This window comes from Pleurodeles waltl, chromosome 9 (assembly GCF_031143425.1).
Source record: "Pleurodeles waltl isolate 20211129_DDA chromosome 9, aPleWal1.hap1.20221129, whole genome shotgun sequence".
In the NCBI taxonomy this organism is placed as follows: domain Eukaryota; kingdom Metazoa; phylum Chordata; class Amphibia; order Caudata; family Salamandridae; genus Pleurodeles; species Pleurodeles waltl.
This window is the reverse complement of record NC_090448.1, coordinates 1149385060-1149402496: the sequence shown is the minus strand read 5'-3', so window position 1 is coordinate 1149402496 and position 17437 is coordinate 1149385060. Positions and strand designations below refer to the sequence as shown.

At 47.6% G+C, this 17437-nt stretch overlaps 2 protein-coding genes across 3 annotated transcripts in view; one reads left to right on the top strand and one right to left on the bottom strand.

The window, feature by feature from the left end:
• The window catches only part of SUSD6 (sushi domain containing 6), a 134864-nt gene extending 123056 nt beyond the window's left edge, over positions 1-11808 (bottom strand). The window contains exon 1 of the mRNA XM_069208979.1: positions 11404-11808. The gene's annotated coding sequence lies outside the window, so the exon portion shown is untranslated. The remainder of the gene's footprint in view (positions 1-11403) is intronic.
• A 4-nt stretch (positions 11809-11812) lies between these two features.
• SFT2D3 (SFT2 domain containing 3) lies at positions 11813-16815 on the top strand. Of its 2 annotated transcripts, none has more exons than XM_069208981.1 (2): positions 11813-12938; positions 16208-16815. In XM_069208981.1, the coding sequence occupies exon 1, from the start codon at positions 12241-12243 to the stop codon at positions 12892-12894; it is 654 nt and encodes a 217-aa protein (XP_069065082.1). In that variant the 5' UTR covers positions 11813-12240; the 3' UTR covers positions 12895-12938; positions 16208-16815. The 2 variants fall into 2 exon arrangements, with proteins under 2 accessions (XP_069065082.1, XP_069065081.1); XM_069208980.1 differs by having other exon boundaries at positions 11816-12911.
• Positions 16816-17437: the final 622 nt, after the last annotated feature.

Genomic DNA, 17437 nt, shown 5'->3' with positions numbered 1-17437 from the left:
GCTCATGTCACCTGTGTTAACTCTGGACCAGGTATTAACCGCTTCACTGGGTGTAAAGGTACACAATTATGCCAGGCCTTTGCATCAAGGGGCCAAGTTTAAACTCACATCACCGTCTTGCTGGCATGCTTTCCTTTCCGTTTATCTGTTTTTTTTAAGAGACATTAGTACCAGTTTAATATGAACAACAGCAATAAGCAACTGAAAGACGACCAGTCAAACTTCGGCAAAGGGCTTTCCACTGCGCAGGAACACATGCTGCACATTTTAGTAACTTTGGATCTGTTTGAGCTAGAAACAATTTTTTGTTTTTTGCTAAAGTCTGCGAATTACGCAGCAGATGAAGGATTATGCGGCAAATTCAGCAAATCCGTATAATGCAGAAAACGCCACAGCATCACATACCTCCAGTGACAATGGTCTTGATGCAGCAGCCGAAACAGGCGACTCGAAGAAAGTCACTGATAGAAAGGCACGGACAAAGAGCCCACTCCAAGTATATTGTTGGCAACAGATATGTGTGACAGATGTGGTGCCTAAACCCCAGCCCGAAAAGGGGAACCCATATCAACTCTCTCCATCATTCTTTTGTCCACCTTGGCACCCCGGATTAGACCCGGCCAATGTAAATTCAACCTATAAGAAACAAGCAAATATACAAATCATGTATCATATATCCCATCCCCCTCCTAAAAAAAAAAAAAAAAAAAAATATATACACAAGGTGCTAGGTGGAGAGGATTGGAACTGGAGTGAGTTCCTGTGTGAGAATGAGAAACTCACCTTCAGTGGGTCCTGGCCTAGGGCTGTTAGAAACTGGCCTAAGGGGGGGGGGGGGGTCCTGGCATGGGAATATTGCATATACACTTATAGCTGGGAGGTGCGGGGGGGAATCAGTGCTGCTGCTCAAACAGCCAGGTCTTGAGAAGTCTCCTGAAGGTAAGGAGGTCTATGGCCTGACGCAGGTGGGTGGGAAGAGTGTTCCACGTCTTGACGGCGAGGTGCGAGAATGATCTACCGCCGCTTGTAGTTCAGAGTGACACAAAGAGTTCAGAGTGACATCAAATAAACAGGAGTAAAGCTTGCATTGTCTATGATGTCATTCAGAACCCAGAGGTGAAAAATACATCTGTAATTCACTTTTCACCCATCAATAATGTTTATGTTCTATATGGCCCCAAAATCATTTGTCCCTGTCTTCAACTACTGAGGATAATGGGGGAGCTGCACATAACATGCCCCCTCCGCCCTGATGCAAGTGTGAACAATAAATAGCTTACCTGCTATCCTTAACCAGAACCCACTACCTTTCTTCCCCTTCCTGCAGCTCTGCTTTCAGTCGAGCAGACAGGCACAGGGCTCTGATAGGTTCTCAGAACCCTATCAGCCTGGCAGGTCTTTATGACATCGCAGCAGTGGGTAACCAGTTTCATCAACTGTTGTGATGTCATAGCAAGGAGCCATGAGCATCAAAAACTGAAATAAACATCAGAGGCTCTGTACGAAAGCCATACATACACCCTTCTGAGAGAGACTTTGCATGAGCTTATTATAAATTCACCTTGATAAAGCCCTTGTCTGGGAATATTATAAAAGCATTCTGAGAGCCATGGCGTGGAACTATTACAAACTCATTTTGAGGGAACTATGGCATGGAATTATTAAAAACCCATTTTAAGAAAGCTGCTGCATGGTGATTTTAGAAACTCATCCTGATGGAGTGACCCTGGCATGGAAATGTTATGAATGTTTCCAGTGAAAGCCCTGGCACAAAAATATTATAAATGCATCCTGATGAAGCCCTGGTGTAGGAACGCTATAAACCCCCTAGGATGGAGTGCCCGGCATGATAAGCTCATTTTGAGAGAGCCCTGGCAGGGGACTATAAATGTATTGAGAGAGCGCCCTAGGGTGTGAATATTTAATTCACCCTAAAATGGCCCTAGCACTGCAATATTATAAACTCACCCTAAGAAAAATCTGGCACGGGACTATTGTAAACTCATCCCGAGAAAGCCCTGGCCAAGGAATATTATGAGTGCATCACAAGGGAGCCTTCGTATGGGAATGTTTTAATCCCCTCCCTAGGGAGCCCTGGCGTGGGAATATTATATCCACAACCCGAGAGGTCCCTGGCATGATTGTCTTCTACTGACACTAGTTGACTTTTCACCCACTACAGTACATTTAGGAGGACTGTCAATATTGGATTTAAATGAAAAAGTGACACAAATGGGCGTTATCGAAGAGGCAGTGGCGTTTACGAAACAGGTTCTCTCTTGACCTTAGCGCAGCATTAATCCATCCTTTGCTTCCAGCGTGCTCTTCGAAAGAAAAGCGAAAAACGCGGACCATATTATATTCCAATATCACAGCAACGCTGAAAGCGCCGACTCCCTATCCCTACCAGCCTTTTAAAACCTGCCGTCCTCTGGAATCTTTTCAAAGGCACTATCCTGAAAATAAATCACCCATTTTTATTGGGTTTGCTGCAAGAGAACAGCTGTCAGCGAGACCTATTGCTATCAATTCTTGACATACTTTGCTTTGGCTGAGCCAAGAGATGTATTTCACACTCACCTCGTGCTATTCGCGGTTATGTGTAACCGTCTGCCTTCTGTCCAGCGTCTGCACTAAAGTCCAAGAGGGACTATTTTGCATCCCAAAAGTACTTTAAACCGTGACACACAAACGTATTCATCTTAGACATGTGTTGTATACAGACAGCAAACTCTCTAGCTGTCTTTATTTTAAATGTTTTGGCAAGGGCTCAAAATGCCGAACGCTCAGCTTTTGCAATGCTTGTTTTGCCAACTCAGTGCTGTTCTTTTTTATCGACCTGCAGAGTAAGGCGTGCCTGGCAGTGACTTTATCCCAGCACTTCTGTCCTCTCTGCATGTCATCAATAGCCTCTCCACTCAGGGGAGCTGAAAGGCGAAGTCAAATGCACCAGACTCTGCTCCTGTCCTGTGGTTCTTTCCGGGGCTACGACTGCCCCAGTAGAGTGCTCTGAGCTGGACAACCGGGGCCTCCCCCAGGGTGGCCCGGTCCACGCCCCAGCAGGTGCGCCTGGGCACGTGCACTGCCATGCTGTGCGGGCAACGCTACCACGAGCCTCCTGCGACCCTTTTACAACGTATCCAACCAGGGGAACCAGGAAGATGTTTAAGCTGCTTACGGCGTTTGAGACAAGTTATTCTCCAAACCAGTGAAAAATACCTAAAGCAGCAGAATTCACGGCCCTGAACCAGAATATGAGATTCCACTGTTCACATCAAGTGTTATTTGTATAGCGCAGCTGGTCCCCCGAGTTGGTATCAAGGCACTTGATGCAGGTGTTTATTACACCAGATGTTTTATAGGATTCATTAACTAGGAGCCGGATAGTCACAACTGGGTACCCAAGCACTTTTAGAGAAGCATCGACACGTCACGTTGTTATGCAAAAGTGGCCCCCACATATGAGGCTTGCTCACCTCTCAGCCATATCTGCCATGTTTCCCAGGTGCATGCGTGATGTGCTGTTTCAGTCCAGTTGTTTTCCTTTGAATCCTGGGATTTGTAGTCCTGTTTTATAATGAAATAAACAAGCCTACAATTCCCAGAATTCAATTAAAATACCTGGACTGGAGCAGCAGATCGAGAATGTACCTGGGAAACTTGGCAGGGCTTCTCAGCTGATCTCACTCGCCTGTCCACACACTCACTGAGGGTCTCCAAGTCCTACACCTGAGGATCTCACATAACATCCCTGCGGGGCCTCACACCATCTCTTGGTATCTATGAGCCCTCGGCCTCTAGCCTCCATCACTTACCAAGCCTCACTCTCCTGTCTGCATTGGTACCCCCGCCTGGGGTTCCCCCCTAGAGAGACCTCAGCGCCCTACCTCTAGTTGACACATACCCCCACCTGTCAGCCTCCCTCACTTGAAATTGCACATGATCCCAGCCTCACACTCATGTGGATGCCGTTCACCCCCCATCCCCAAATCTGAACTCACTCACTGAGTAACTACAATCCACCCGGGCTTCCATTTTTGGGAGATAAAAAGAAACACAGGCAATGACAGGGACATAGCAAGAGAGGATTGTGGATATTTAGGGGGTACTTGAACGGCAATTTTCAAACTAATCAACATTTTTAGGCCTTCAAAAACACAGATGAAAGGGTTGTTTTTTTTTTGTCAGTGTGGCCATGTAAAAATCCCAGGTGACATTCTACAGACACTTAACATTACCCGACCGAAAGCCCTTGTACCAAACTATTTACTACAGAATCACTTTTAGTGGTGTGTAACATCCCAAACAGCCCACCCCAAAACACCCCTCGGGTGCTACGCCCCTGGGAAAGGCCTGCTCATTTTCTTTCGACATGTTTTTTTGCAAACCGTAATTCTTGATGGGAGCTATCCGGCCACGCCACCATCAATAAAAAATATATAGCCAATGGCTGCAGCGCGCGGAATCACAATGTGAACGAGACAACAGGCCAATCGATGAAGAGGATGACTGAAAGCCCCTACATGTAAGTATCTTACATACATAATTTCAGTAAACTCCAAGAGGTGCGCCTAACGCCTGGCTGAAAAGCGGATAGTGAGAACCGATATTCGCAGCGCTACAAAGCAACGAAACTGTCACAGCGCTATCTGAAGTTATATGCGCCTCTCCCGCCGCAGCAGACCTCCCAGTGACCCTGGCAGACCCTGAACACTAAAGCACAGAAGGAGAGGCCCAGACAGGCCGAGGGTCCCGGGGGCATTCCCAGATGCAGGAATGTGGGCCGGCCTCCAAGCACGACATTGTGACAGCTGGGCCTTCCTGGAAGAGGAATCCCGGACCAACACCTGCCCAGGAACATGTCCGGGCAACAGAGCTATGTGCCGAGGCTCACAGGTGCGTGTGCGGAGCGGCCGGGATCGGCGAAGCACAGCAGACGCGCAGCGTGACCCTCGGCAGCGACAGCCTCGCAACGAGGCATGAGTGGGCAATGCTGCTTTTACACGTGTGCAACAAAAAAAAAAAAAAACACACACAAACATTTAATTCTAGCTAGGGCAAGCAAAGGTACACATGCACTGAAGCAAGCAAACATGCATCACCAGGCGAGAGACTGAAACCACAGTGCCTTTGAAAACAGAGGGGCCTCTAAACGCTGAGTGGAAACGCACATACATGTACACGTACGGAGTAATGAAATCATGCATGCTTCACCGTGCATGCAGGTAGGCAGCTAGATATGTACGTAGTGCATCAATAAATGGACATGTATGTACGGCATGTCGCAATGTGCATTTACGGCTCGAGGCGCATTCACGCCTTTAGCCACATTAGCTGGGCGCTAGACGTGCCATGTGCCGCCCTACACAACCCGATTGCATCACCAAATATAGTGTGCACGCAGCGCCAGGCACTGGCGGACTTTCCTTGTGAACAGAAAAATAAACAGAAGTGCACAAAGAGCGAGCATAGATTTTACCGGTCGGAAGAAGTCTTTGCAGTGATTTTGGGAACCAGAGTCGCTCACCTAGGGCCTCAGGGATAAGTTATAATCGATAAAACTGAGTCACAACTGCCCCACCTCATTATTAACTAGGAAGTCACACTGTGGCAATACCAGGCCGGGGCCCCTGAACTTTCAGCACACAGCCCTGTTATGTGTGTTTGTAAAGCGCACGATCACCAGCGAGGGTGTCTTGGCACTGACAGCCCTCCTAGTATTGTAAATGTAATTGTATTTATAAAGCGCTTACTACCCCTGACACGGCATTGAAGCGCTTTTCTGCAAGTAGCACGCTAATTTGGAACCCAAATGGATTAGTGGTAGATTAATATAGGGAGGTATGAGTACAGTATTAGTGTAGGGAGGTATGAGTTAATTTGAGCAGGGGACATGCAAGTCTCTTAGTTGATTCGAGCAGAGTAATGGAAGGATAGAGAAGAATCCAGAAGTGTTAATTGAGAGATCACAGTAGTAAAATGAAGTTTGGGTTGAGTAAAGGAGAGATGGAGGAGGAAAGAGTCTGTAGTAAGGGATTAGGTAATTAAATAGGGTTTGGGATGAGTCAAAGGAGAAATAGTTAAGAGAAAATATAGTAGGGCTGTTAGGGAGGTCATAGTCGTAAACTGAGGTTTGGGGTGAGCCAGGAGGGAAAGAGTCTGGGAAGGTTTATTTGGAGATCACAGTAGTAGAATGAGGTTTGGGGTGAGTCAGGAGGGAAGAGTCTGGGAAGGTTTATTTTGGAGATCACAGTAGTAGAATGAGGTTTGGGGTGAGCCAGGAGGGAAAGAGTCTGGGAAGGTTTATTTGGAGATCACAGTAGTAGAATGAGGTTTGGGGTGAGCCAGGAGGGAGAGAGTCTGGGAAGGTTTATTTTGGAGATCACAGTAGTAGAATGAGGTTTGGGGTGAGCCAGGAGGGAAAGAGTCTGGGAAGGTTTATTTTGGAGATCACAGTAGTAGAATGAGGTTTGGGGTGAGTCCGAGTGGTGATGGACGATAGAGGTGGAGGTCACCCAGAGCAAAGCTTTAAAGAGTCTTTTACTGTGTCGTGTTATTGTGTTCTTTAGAAAGGCTCTCAGAGTTATGCAACATGAAAAGAGCGACCATGACGAAGAACATGAGTGGCTGTGGGCGACAGCTGCAGCAGCCCTTTGTTAGACTAACCACAGAGGGGTGAAGACGACCCACTTCCCCTCACTGCCCTGGTTTCATGTTTTGTAAACTCACCCAGGAACTGATCGCCCCCCCCTCCCAGCTTTCACTTCCTCCTTCGGTCCATGCGGCCTATATTTGAACACCGCTTGTGCCAGTTCCCAAACTTTACATTCACACGAGTAGCTAGTGACACCTGTGTGCGGAGGGAGACAACAGCGAGAGCACCTGGCCTTGCTCCTGGAAGTCTTCCTTCCCATGTTATTTTTAAACTCTTTATTATACATTTTTCGGTTACAAATCGGACTGCAAACTAGTACAACCGAAGACCAGTGCTGCTCGTGGGATGGCAACATGCACCGATACATAAACACACAAAAAAAGAAAAGAGAAAACATTTACAACAACAGTTGTTGAAACTAGGCCGCACATGTCTCCGTGGGTCAGAGTTAGTCAACCACCCTTGTGTCGTGTCGGTGTGTGTGTGAAGTTGTGGGAATGAACCACGGTCGCCCTAACATCTAGTCATTAAGTAGCAGCATCAGGTTATGCCTTCCATCTCATGTGCACGAGTGATCTGCTAAAAACAGGAGCACTGCACCCAGCTCACACCTGTGTGCACAGCACTGGCACACGGTAGAAGTGCATGACTTAAAGCGCCTTGTAACCCTGTCCTCACCATCCTCTCGAGGAGCTAGAGCACCACTAGGCTGAAAAAGGGGGGGGGCGGATAGTGTCAATGGTGCTATGCAATCGACAAGAAGTCCATTCTTTGGGGGACAAATGGGATACAATGGGGTAAAAATTCTACTGGACTCTCCGCCAACTCTACTAAAATCATTTTGACACGAATGACTCATCCCAGTAGAAGATGCTGAACTTGGTGGATGCTACTGCTCAGTAGGTTCAGCACATGTTGCCGCAATCTGCGTCTGACAGGTTTCTCGCCAGTTCATGCAGTAACCTGTAGCAGTACGAATCCTTTATTATGGCAGCAAATGTTAAATGAAAATGCATAATCATCACACTGGTGGCTCCTTTATTAGGGCCCGCCAATACTACGTACAGATATCTGGCCAGATGAACCTGTTTAAGGAGATGTAAAAGCAGACGGACGAGAGAGACGGCAACCAGGGGCAGGAGGTAGAAGAAAAGCATGTGAGGGAGACAGCTGGGAAACACATACATTCATGGACTGCTTACGCAAAAGGAAAAAAAAAAAAATGGTTCCTCAAAAGTGAGCAGCAGAAGAACACAAAAGAGGTGTGCTCCAGTAAGGGAAAAGCAAAAGACGGGCAAAGGCACGCCATTGAATAAGCAAGCAAGCAAATGAGAATGACAATAAAGCCAACCAATGGTAAGCAATGGGCGGGCTTTCAGCCCACACTAAGCTCTTGATAAGTTGATAGAAGGTCTTTGGCTTAAGCTGTCTGACGGACTCGACCCAATGAATTCACAAACATTCAGAGACTAGTAGACGTTTGCAGGAAGTGATGGGCGAGGAATGAAACCCCAGGAGAAGAGCGTCTACCGATGCCAAGGACAGTCGTAGACCGCCAGAGTTCATTACTCAACACTGCAAACAGTAACAAGAAACTGGGGAAATAGTTCCATTGTTGCCACTAGAAGCAGCCACCACTTTAACCCAGGACTCTACAGCAGGACTGAATCATTCCTTCTGGAGCGGAACCAAGAACTATCCTCTGAGGGAACCACTGATATTTTGAATATGGGGAAGCCCGAGTTTGTTTAGGAGATCCAAGCCCACCAAGAAAACATAATGGGCGAAAGGGTATTTTATTAAGATTACCCAGTGGCTCCCAGCCACCATGGACAGCAAACTCCAGTCCGGTTGTTCCTTCTGTCAAATGCTGCAACCTTTGAACTATATGTAAAGACGGAGACCGGCAGTAACAGGTAATCATTTTATTCCTAGATAATGCAGGTACATTACAGGAGCAATATCGGAATCGCTCCGTTCATCCTGACTGCTTTCATTCTAACCGCCACCTCCCGAACCCCCGTCTCGTAGATCGAATGTCAACCTTCCACATTCGATCCACGCACCACAATATAGTGCAAACGAGCAGGGGCGGCCTGGTACAGAACAATATTAAAAAAGTCACCCCAACTCTCTCTCGCACACATACACCAGAATAAAGTGCCTCACATTTCCAAATTATAACAGTTTTAAACTTGCAAAAACGAGCAGTATGTGTGTATGCATTTCTTCTTCATGTTTGTGGTAATATCAGTGAAATCCACAGTAAAAACGAGCCCATCAGACAATAAAATAGGCTCACAAACAGCCCAAGATAAAAGCCCATACACTGGTCTGTCAAACCAGCCCCTCGGGCACTACCAGATCGCCATATAGACTAGTCTGAACCTGCAACTGAGGTGACCAAGTCCATTTTTCTCTGACTGCAAAGGATTGATAGAAGGCATGCAATCCTCAAACCTGATGCCATAAGCAAGCAACCAACCAAAATACCCAGTTTTCTAAACCACCTGAAAAGAAATAAGAAAGGCTGCAAGGGTAGTAAAACATATACAAGAGTCACCCTATTGGGCAACATGGGCAAAAGCGGCGTTGGCAGAAACCCACGCACAGCCTACAGGCCACAGGTTCAAATCCCAGTGGGGCAACAGCCTATAAACCCTAAGAGGTTAGCAAATTCAATATCACCAGCCTGGTACACACATGACAAGTTATTTAGAGGTAGGGAGCTGCAGGCCATTAAAGCCAAGCACCCCTAAATACCACATTTACGCCCTTGTTATACACCTACCACAAATGACGCACATTTTGTGTGTTATATATGGATTTCCTTCTGCATTGTAGTCCGTAAGTCATGTGTGTGCTTAGTTTCACTTCTGCACAGCGATATGTCTCATCGGAAGCACCACGAGGTTGCAATCTTCGGTGCTTTAAATGTGAGGTGCTGTCAGGTACTCAGTACCTGCACTTCTATATTTTGAGAAGAGTACCAGTACTTCAGGGAAGCAAGTGTTACACTAAGCACCTGTAGTTTTATTTTTAAAATTTCACTTGTGGGTATCTGAAGCTGGGGAAAGAAATGAGCTGAATGCCCGCCATTTTAACACAAGATACCCCACTGCGATCTCGTCAGGGGGCGCACGAGCACCCCCGGCTCTAGGCGCTAGAAGAGACCTCGCATTGATTTGAATAGGCGCACGGGGGTGGTATACAAGGCGGATGGATGCAAGGTGGGTGCACAGAAAGAGCAGGGTGTGAAGGGGTACATATAAATAGTACCTGGGAGAGGGCGTGGAACAGAAGGGAGCATCGAGCTATAGAAATGGGGGGATGGAGGTACAGAAACCACGAAGGGCGAGTGTGCCCACAAACCTAAGGAAAGGAGCTCGCGGTGTCACAACACCGAAACCCGGGAATGGAAGCGAGTGACATTTTACAGAGCGCGCAAAAGCTGAGGCGTCTTGGCACTAACATCCCAGAGCAGGGTTGACTGAGATCCTACTGACTGCTAGAAACAAATAGCCGCGTCTGCAAAGAGTCCCGAAAGGGGCCTGCTCGTTAGAGAGCATAATAACAAATGCACAGAGTGCCAGAGCTTTCAGGCCATTATTCTGGGGAGGCGAACAGATGAGCATCCGATGACCTCCGGACACGTCTGTGAACTGGACATTGCTGGAGGGGGGGGAACAGATGCACATTCAGAGAGAGGGCATATACGATAGGGGGGGGTTAAAACCTAAAGAGGTGCACCATCTAAGGCCCCTAGGAATGGGGGCACGGGGGTGTTAGAGGTGCTGCCCGCTGGCTGTGGAAGGGTTGGGGCACTACAGTCAGGGGAGGGAAGGTGTGTGGGGGGGGTGCTCAGCATGCAGGGTGGGCTTTTATTTTTCGGGGATCAGAGGGCTCTGCGAGGTCGGCTGCACCGGCCTCTTAAGCTGCTCGCTGGTCGCGGGGTTCGGATACCCCGCGGGGGGTCACCGGGGGCTGTCAATGAGCTCTGAATCTGCCTGCTCGTTCTAGGGTTCGGATGTTGCTCCGGGGGTCCGCTATACTCACGGGCTCTGGGGGGGGGGGGGGGGGGTGTCAGGGTTTTTAATCAACTTGTTCATTGTTTCTGGGAGCTGATATTGTGCGAGGGTCACAGCATCCGGGGAGAGGGGGCTGCTGAGGTCTCAATGTAGGGTAACCATCATTTCAAAGCAAAAACCGGGACACTGCACAAAAATAGAAGAACCAACCGTGGCACTGCACAAAAATAGAAGAACCAACCGTGGCACTGCACAAAAATAGAAGAACCAACCGTGGCACTGCACAAAAATAGAAGAACCAACCGTGACACTGCACAAAAATAGAAGAACCAACCGTGACACTGCACAAAAATAGAAGAACCAACCGTGACACTGCACAAAAATAGAAGGGCTACAACTGAATTTAATCTGAGCGCACAGAATGACAATGCTCATTAGCGTGGAATTACAGAAGAGGCACCAAGGACATAAATAATGACATTTTTTAAACCAGTGCAATGCCTGTTAAATTGCTTTGTGATAACTGCTAATTATCTCTGCTCTGGAAAACACACACAAAAAAAAAAAAAAAAAAATCACCTCGTAGCGTTATAAGGAGACCCTCTTTAAAAACCGGGACATCAGCTAAATTTCCCGAAAACTGCCGGAACAGCTGGTGGAAAACCGGGACTGTCCCGACAAACCCGGGACGCCTGGTCACCCTATGTCAATGGCTCTTACCTCTGCTCCGCCCTTGGTGGCCCCGGTGGCACGCTCGGTCCCGGGCCCAGCTCCGCGGCGCCCTCGTCACGCCGTCTTCCGGCGAAGGAACGCTCAGCTCCGGGCGTTCAACAAATGGAACGCTCAGACCCTCGGCGTTCCCCGACAGATCGTTCCGTGCTCCCAGACCCGGTGGGCGGATACATCCGGCCTCCGCGCGGAAGAGATTCCCACTAGAGAAGCTTGGGCTCCGCTGCGTTCGACGGACAGAACGCCCGAGCTCGCGACGTTCCTTTCTCTTCCCTTTTCTCCCAGCCTCCCCGGTCCCCTCTCTAGCTCTGCCTTCGCTTCCGCAGCGCGTAGCGGCTGACGTCACGTTCACTCGGCAACCGTAAATGAGCACGCACTGCGCGTAGAGGGGTCAAGAAGAGTCACAGCGATTGCGCACAAGAGGAATAGTGCCAAGCGGAAGTGAAAACTGCCACGCGGAAGTAAAAAAGTGTCACTCGGAAGTTGAAACTGCGGGATAGGCACTTTGTAAGCTCTACCACCCGAGAGAAAGCTAAAGCTCTTGAACTAGATACGTTGGTCTATTCCAGCTGCCTTGATCTAACTTCAGGGCTCCAGCTAACCCCGAAATTTGGAGAGCGACCCCATCAGCTGCACATTGACCCAGGTCGCACTTTGATTTTCTGAACCATGCCTTCTAAACATTTGAACTCCAGTTGTGAATCTTAAAGTGCTAGTTCCAGATCTCATAATAGAGCCCACATCTTCCAAATGCCAGACAGCGGTCTCCTATTTAATCCCGTGCGTCACTAGCTGAGAGAACAAGGACACGTCTGCTTGGCTCTGGACATGGCAGACCTGAACCGCCAGCTGCACGACTATTTGTCTGAATCCAAGAGCGGGGGCAGCGGCAAGAAGCCGCCCGCGCCGGTGGCCGTGACCCTGCCCACCTCCCAGCAACCTGCCGGGGGCTGGATCGGCGGTTTTCTGCCCTCCTCCGTCAACAGGGTCTGGCCCGGGGCCTCCTCCCCCAGCTCCCCTCCTGCTGAAGAGACCCGCCCGCCTTGCCTCCCGGCCCTGTCCCGCGGGCAGCGCCTGGCGGTCTCGGCCGTGTGCGCGCTCCTGGCGGCGCTGTGCTTCACGCTGGCCCTGCTGCACGTCCCGCTTCTGGTGCTCCGCGCCCGCAAGTTCGCCCTGCTCTGGTCCATGGGCTCGGTGCTGGCGCTGGTGTCGGCCGCCGTGCTGCTCGGGGCCGGGGCGGCGGGTCGCCTGGCCCGGGAGCCGGGGGCGCTGCTCTACCTGTCTGCGCTCGGGGGGACGCTGTACGCGGCCATGGGACTGCAGAGCACGGCCCTGGCGGTGCTGGGGGCAGCGGCCCAGGCCATTGGACTCTTGCTCTTCCTCCTGGCGCTGGTGCCAGGCGGTGCTACCGGGCTGCGCTACCTGAGCGGCCTGTGCGGGGCCCTGCTGAAGAAAGGGGTCAGCAAGACTCTGCCCGTCTGAAAGGAGCCACTCCAAAGGTATAACTCAAGGGACCTTCTCTTGGTGTGAGTCAGACGTTTTGCAATGAATGAACGTTTTAATTTGAAGCACAGCCCATCCTTCTCTTCTTGTTGTCACCTCTATCTTGTTTATATTTTATGCCTCTTTATTCGCTTGCCTTGATATTTATACTCTATTGGTATTTCTTACTTATTTAGTTTATTATTAATTGCTGGCTGTTTTTGTTTACTAGTAGTTTACGGCAATGTGCTTGATCCAACGTTAAGTTATTGAAAATTGCATATATAATGAGTCACACCCTCAAATATAGTACTTTCTAGCCCTGGAATTGTTAATTTTTCCTTATCACAGTAGGCATTTTATTTATATACTTATGGCGACGGTCGTAGCAGTAGAAGGTTACCTTGTATGATTAAAAATCTACTACTCACTCAAATTCACAGCACATAGATAAGTATGACGTTAAGTGGAGTCATCATATTTTTAACTATTTATACCCATTGTGCATATTTTATACGTTGTTATATTGAGTTTAACGATATTGTTTACAAACACAGATTCCTTTGCGCTGGCCGAGCCCATGCACATCCCACCCCCTATTTCCAATTCATACCTAATCTCCTTTTGAGCTGCAGTATCCTAATAGCTGCTTGCAGGGGCTCGCCGAGCTGGTTACTTGTAGATAGTGAGGAAATCGTGCTTTACCCCACCCAGGTCACATCTTCATGTGAAAGGAAGGTACAACACTTGCTGCTAAAAGTATTTCCAACTCCCAGATAGAAGACTGGTGAGAATTGTCACCAGCTCAGATTTGACTGAGCTTTAAAGCTGCTTCAGGGGCTAAGAGAAAGATACCTTTTGGCTTGGGCTTGAGTTCAAATGGTCCAAGTCCTGAATTGTGGAGCTAGCAGAACTTCTTTCCTAAAACACAGATTATGGAGACAGAGGAAGCTGTCCCCGCCTGGAATATAAATTGCTTGCTTCTATGGGGCAAGTATTGCTACCTCTTGACATGAAGTCTAATGATTTTGGGTTGTCCCGTTTCATTAACAAACCCAGGGTGGTCAGGTCGTTACCATATCTTTTACATAGATGAGTAAAAGTTTACATATTTGTGTCGGCCCATGAGAGATTCTGTAGGCGTGGTGAGTTGCAGGGAAATGATGAATATGAGGTGGCATTGTGGAAGGGAGGTGGAAGAAGAGAGCAGTGTGCTATTGGCTTAGAGTGGTGGTAGATTCTCAGCACTTGTTGCATCACCAAGTGCTGAGATGCAGTGGATAAGATGTCACCGAAAAGGTGAGTTTTGACATCTTTCCCTAATTTCACGAGAGGGTGATTCCGCTACGGAGGATCGTGTTGCCACAATCTTATTGTGTACTGACAAAGCCCATCTCTGACTGCATTGGTCATTTATTTAATTATTTTCCGCCTGCAGTTTTATAGTTCTAACTTGGCAAACAATTGGTTCTTGGTGTTGTGATTGCCGCTGGAGATGCATTTCTCAGCCAGTTTTGCTGGTGTTATTTATTTACATACAGTTTTATAAGGCATAGTTTACATTTAGAACGCTGTATAGAGAGCTAGACCAGAGAGAGACCATTTCAGGATAGGTATTTTTGAGACAACACTAAAAACAAGCACAAAAGCATTGTGGCCATACCATGATATGTCAATTATAAGCGGGTACCATCCAGTGTTATGGAAGCAATATTATCACATTTTAGGATCTGGAATATCAGGCAAGAGTGTATTAGAAGCACTACTTTTACCTGGTGTCACAGAACACTCGTAATTTACAGGTAAATCTCTCAAGACAAATGCAGATGTTGAGATTAGGATTAGCATCAGTATCAGAAAGTGAGTTTTTGATTGAGGTGGTACCAAATTGAGAGCGGTCTAGTACAGCTCTGTATCTTTGCGCCCATTTTATCACTGATGAGAGGCCCAAGAGCATCCTGTTACCATCGCAATGTGATGTAAGTGGATGAGTTAAGCACACATGTTCCAAATCTGTGTTTAGGTCGAGCTGCTATGTAGAAAAAGTATGTTGCAGGGCCCATTACAGAGCTCTACAGACTTGGGGCCTGATTCTAACTTTGGAGGACAGTGTTAAACCGTCCCAAAAGTGGCGGATATACCACCTACCGTATTACGAGTCCATTATATCCTATGGAACTCGTAATACGGTAGGTGGTATATCCGCCACTTTTGGGACGGTTTAACACCGTCCTCCAAAGTTAGAATCAGGCCCTTAGTCTCCTGCCCTGAAAATGGGCAGTCCCCTTCGTCCTTCAAGAGTACAAAATTCCTAATCTGGTGCTGCATTATATGTCTCTCCAACTTTGGCGTTTCTTGAATAGAGTTTTACTTTGACCTAGTGTAAGTCTGTCTGGAAAGTCACCACGCTGAAGGAGTGAGCTATTGTGATTTAAATAAACCTGGACTTTGGTAATGATCATTGTTCCAAAGTAACCTAGCTGGTTTAGGGTCGTAAGAGTAGCTTCAGAGAGAGGAGAGGCAATCGTTTTGATGATGTGTTCACTACTAATTGGATCAAATTCATACCGGGTTGATGCGTTTTTGTTAGCGTATGCTAATTCTTCTCTGAGGAAGCAATGGATGGGGGAGACAATGAGGAGCTACTTTTCTGAATTTCTTAAAAGTTTTCGTATGATGATTTGTGTGTCAAGGTATTAGAAGTGGCTGATTGGATTTTTTTTTTGCAGTTGGTTCTCCTAGCATCACATATATATACTTTGCGAGCAAGAAAGAACCATAAACTTTCTAAGATCCTTAAAGATTTGTTTTTCATGTTCACTTCATAAGAAAAACATTCCGCTGACGTCTTTTGTTCTTTCCTGGTGAAGGGTCCCTTTTCTCAAGCACCTCAAGTTCTCATGGTGTTGTCACAGTGGGGTATTGTAACCTGTGCATCATTACAGTCCGCCTGATGCTGTTGTCATTGCTGTCTTGTATACAATGGAGCAGTACCTGAAGACGTTGGCTCGCATAGGTAGTTGCTCATGTGTGGTCAGAGGTGGGAATTATATAATCTAACCAGTATTTCCATCCATTAGTTGAGGTGTATCATGTAGAATGTAAGGGCCAAACAGGTTCCCTAGAACAACCAACTACAGGCAACCCTGTTACTGTGAAAGAGACAGTCCGCCTCTAACCAATTTACCCTACATGGCGTTAGGTTCAACACAGGCCTTAAAGAAAAACATTCGTTCTCCTTTAAAGCAAAGCATGGTTTGGCAATAGACGTGTCTGAGATTTCAGATAGTAATGTTGTCTGTTTACATTTTAGGGGAAGTGTCTGAGAGGATCCAGAACCCCACACTGATCCGGAATTTCCTGCCAGCCGGTGCTGCGACGCTAGGAGATTCCAGCCACTGGTGTTGGTGCACATCTCCTTCCATGTGCTTGTGACCTGAGATAACCAATTGTGACTAAACATTGTTGATTTATTTATTGCACAAAGTGAGGAATGAGTGCTGGCAGAAGTGGGACTCAAGCGGATGATGCTGCACTCTGATCAAGAAAGGTGGACCTTGGAAGCCGCACAATGGCTCAGTGAGTTAAGATTGCTGGTGACACCTGCCCTGATCCGCTGATCACAAACTTGGATCCCAGCACGAATTTCTCAGCTTTCCATCCTCCCTATGACGGGGACCTGAGCACCATTGTAAAGAAGAGGAAAAGTAGTGCCTTATAACTGCAGCTCCTAAAAATCGTAGAAGTGTGATTTGACGCGCTGTAAAAATATATACATTTATATGGAATGCTGTATGGGTTTCTCCTTATGTATAAGGCTCTTTGTATGTTGACTCAAGAAAGAAAGAAAGATCAATGCCAGATTTATGAAAAATAAGGACGCTAAGGTGGTTTATCATTAAATTCAGAAAAAAACTTTAATCTGTTTCAATAAAAGTATTTTTGGAGTGTGTGTGTAAGTGGTGCACAGGGATTTAAACATATCACAAGTGGGGTCCCGACTCTATTTTTAGAAAGGGGACTCTGGTCCTCTTAGCTCAGGCTGAGATGTGACCTTGTGCCTCAGCACGGAAGCTGCTTGCATTTGCAAATACTGAATGTGTTTAAATGGACCTCGGGGTGTTTGTAAACCTCAGCCCCACTGCCAGCATCCCATTTGTGGGTCTCGCATGCGACCGCACATGTGCACTCGCGTGTACGGGCTCTTTTATCTTGATTAGAGTCCTTCCGCTGCTGCGAATCAGGTACTGTTTTGCAGTTTCGTGTCTTCTGCTTCTTTCCTCCCCGCACCCTACTGCTGTCCGTGTTGCTTACCCCCCCAACCCCACCTTCCCATTGTCTGTGTTGCTTACTCCCCCACCCTCCCGTTGTCCGTGTTAATCATTTCCTACAACTTCCTCCCTCTGGTTGTCTGTGCTAATTCTTTCCCAATTCCACCCTACCGTTGTCTGTATTGTTGCCCATAAGAGAAAAAAGTGTTGTGACGCGACCACAATTGGCTGCGTCATAGCGCTTTCCCTTGTCTTGTTACCTGTTACCATTG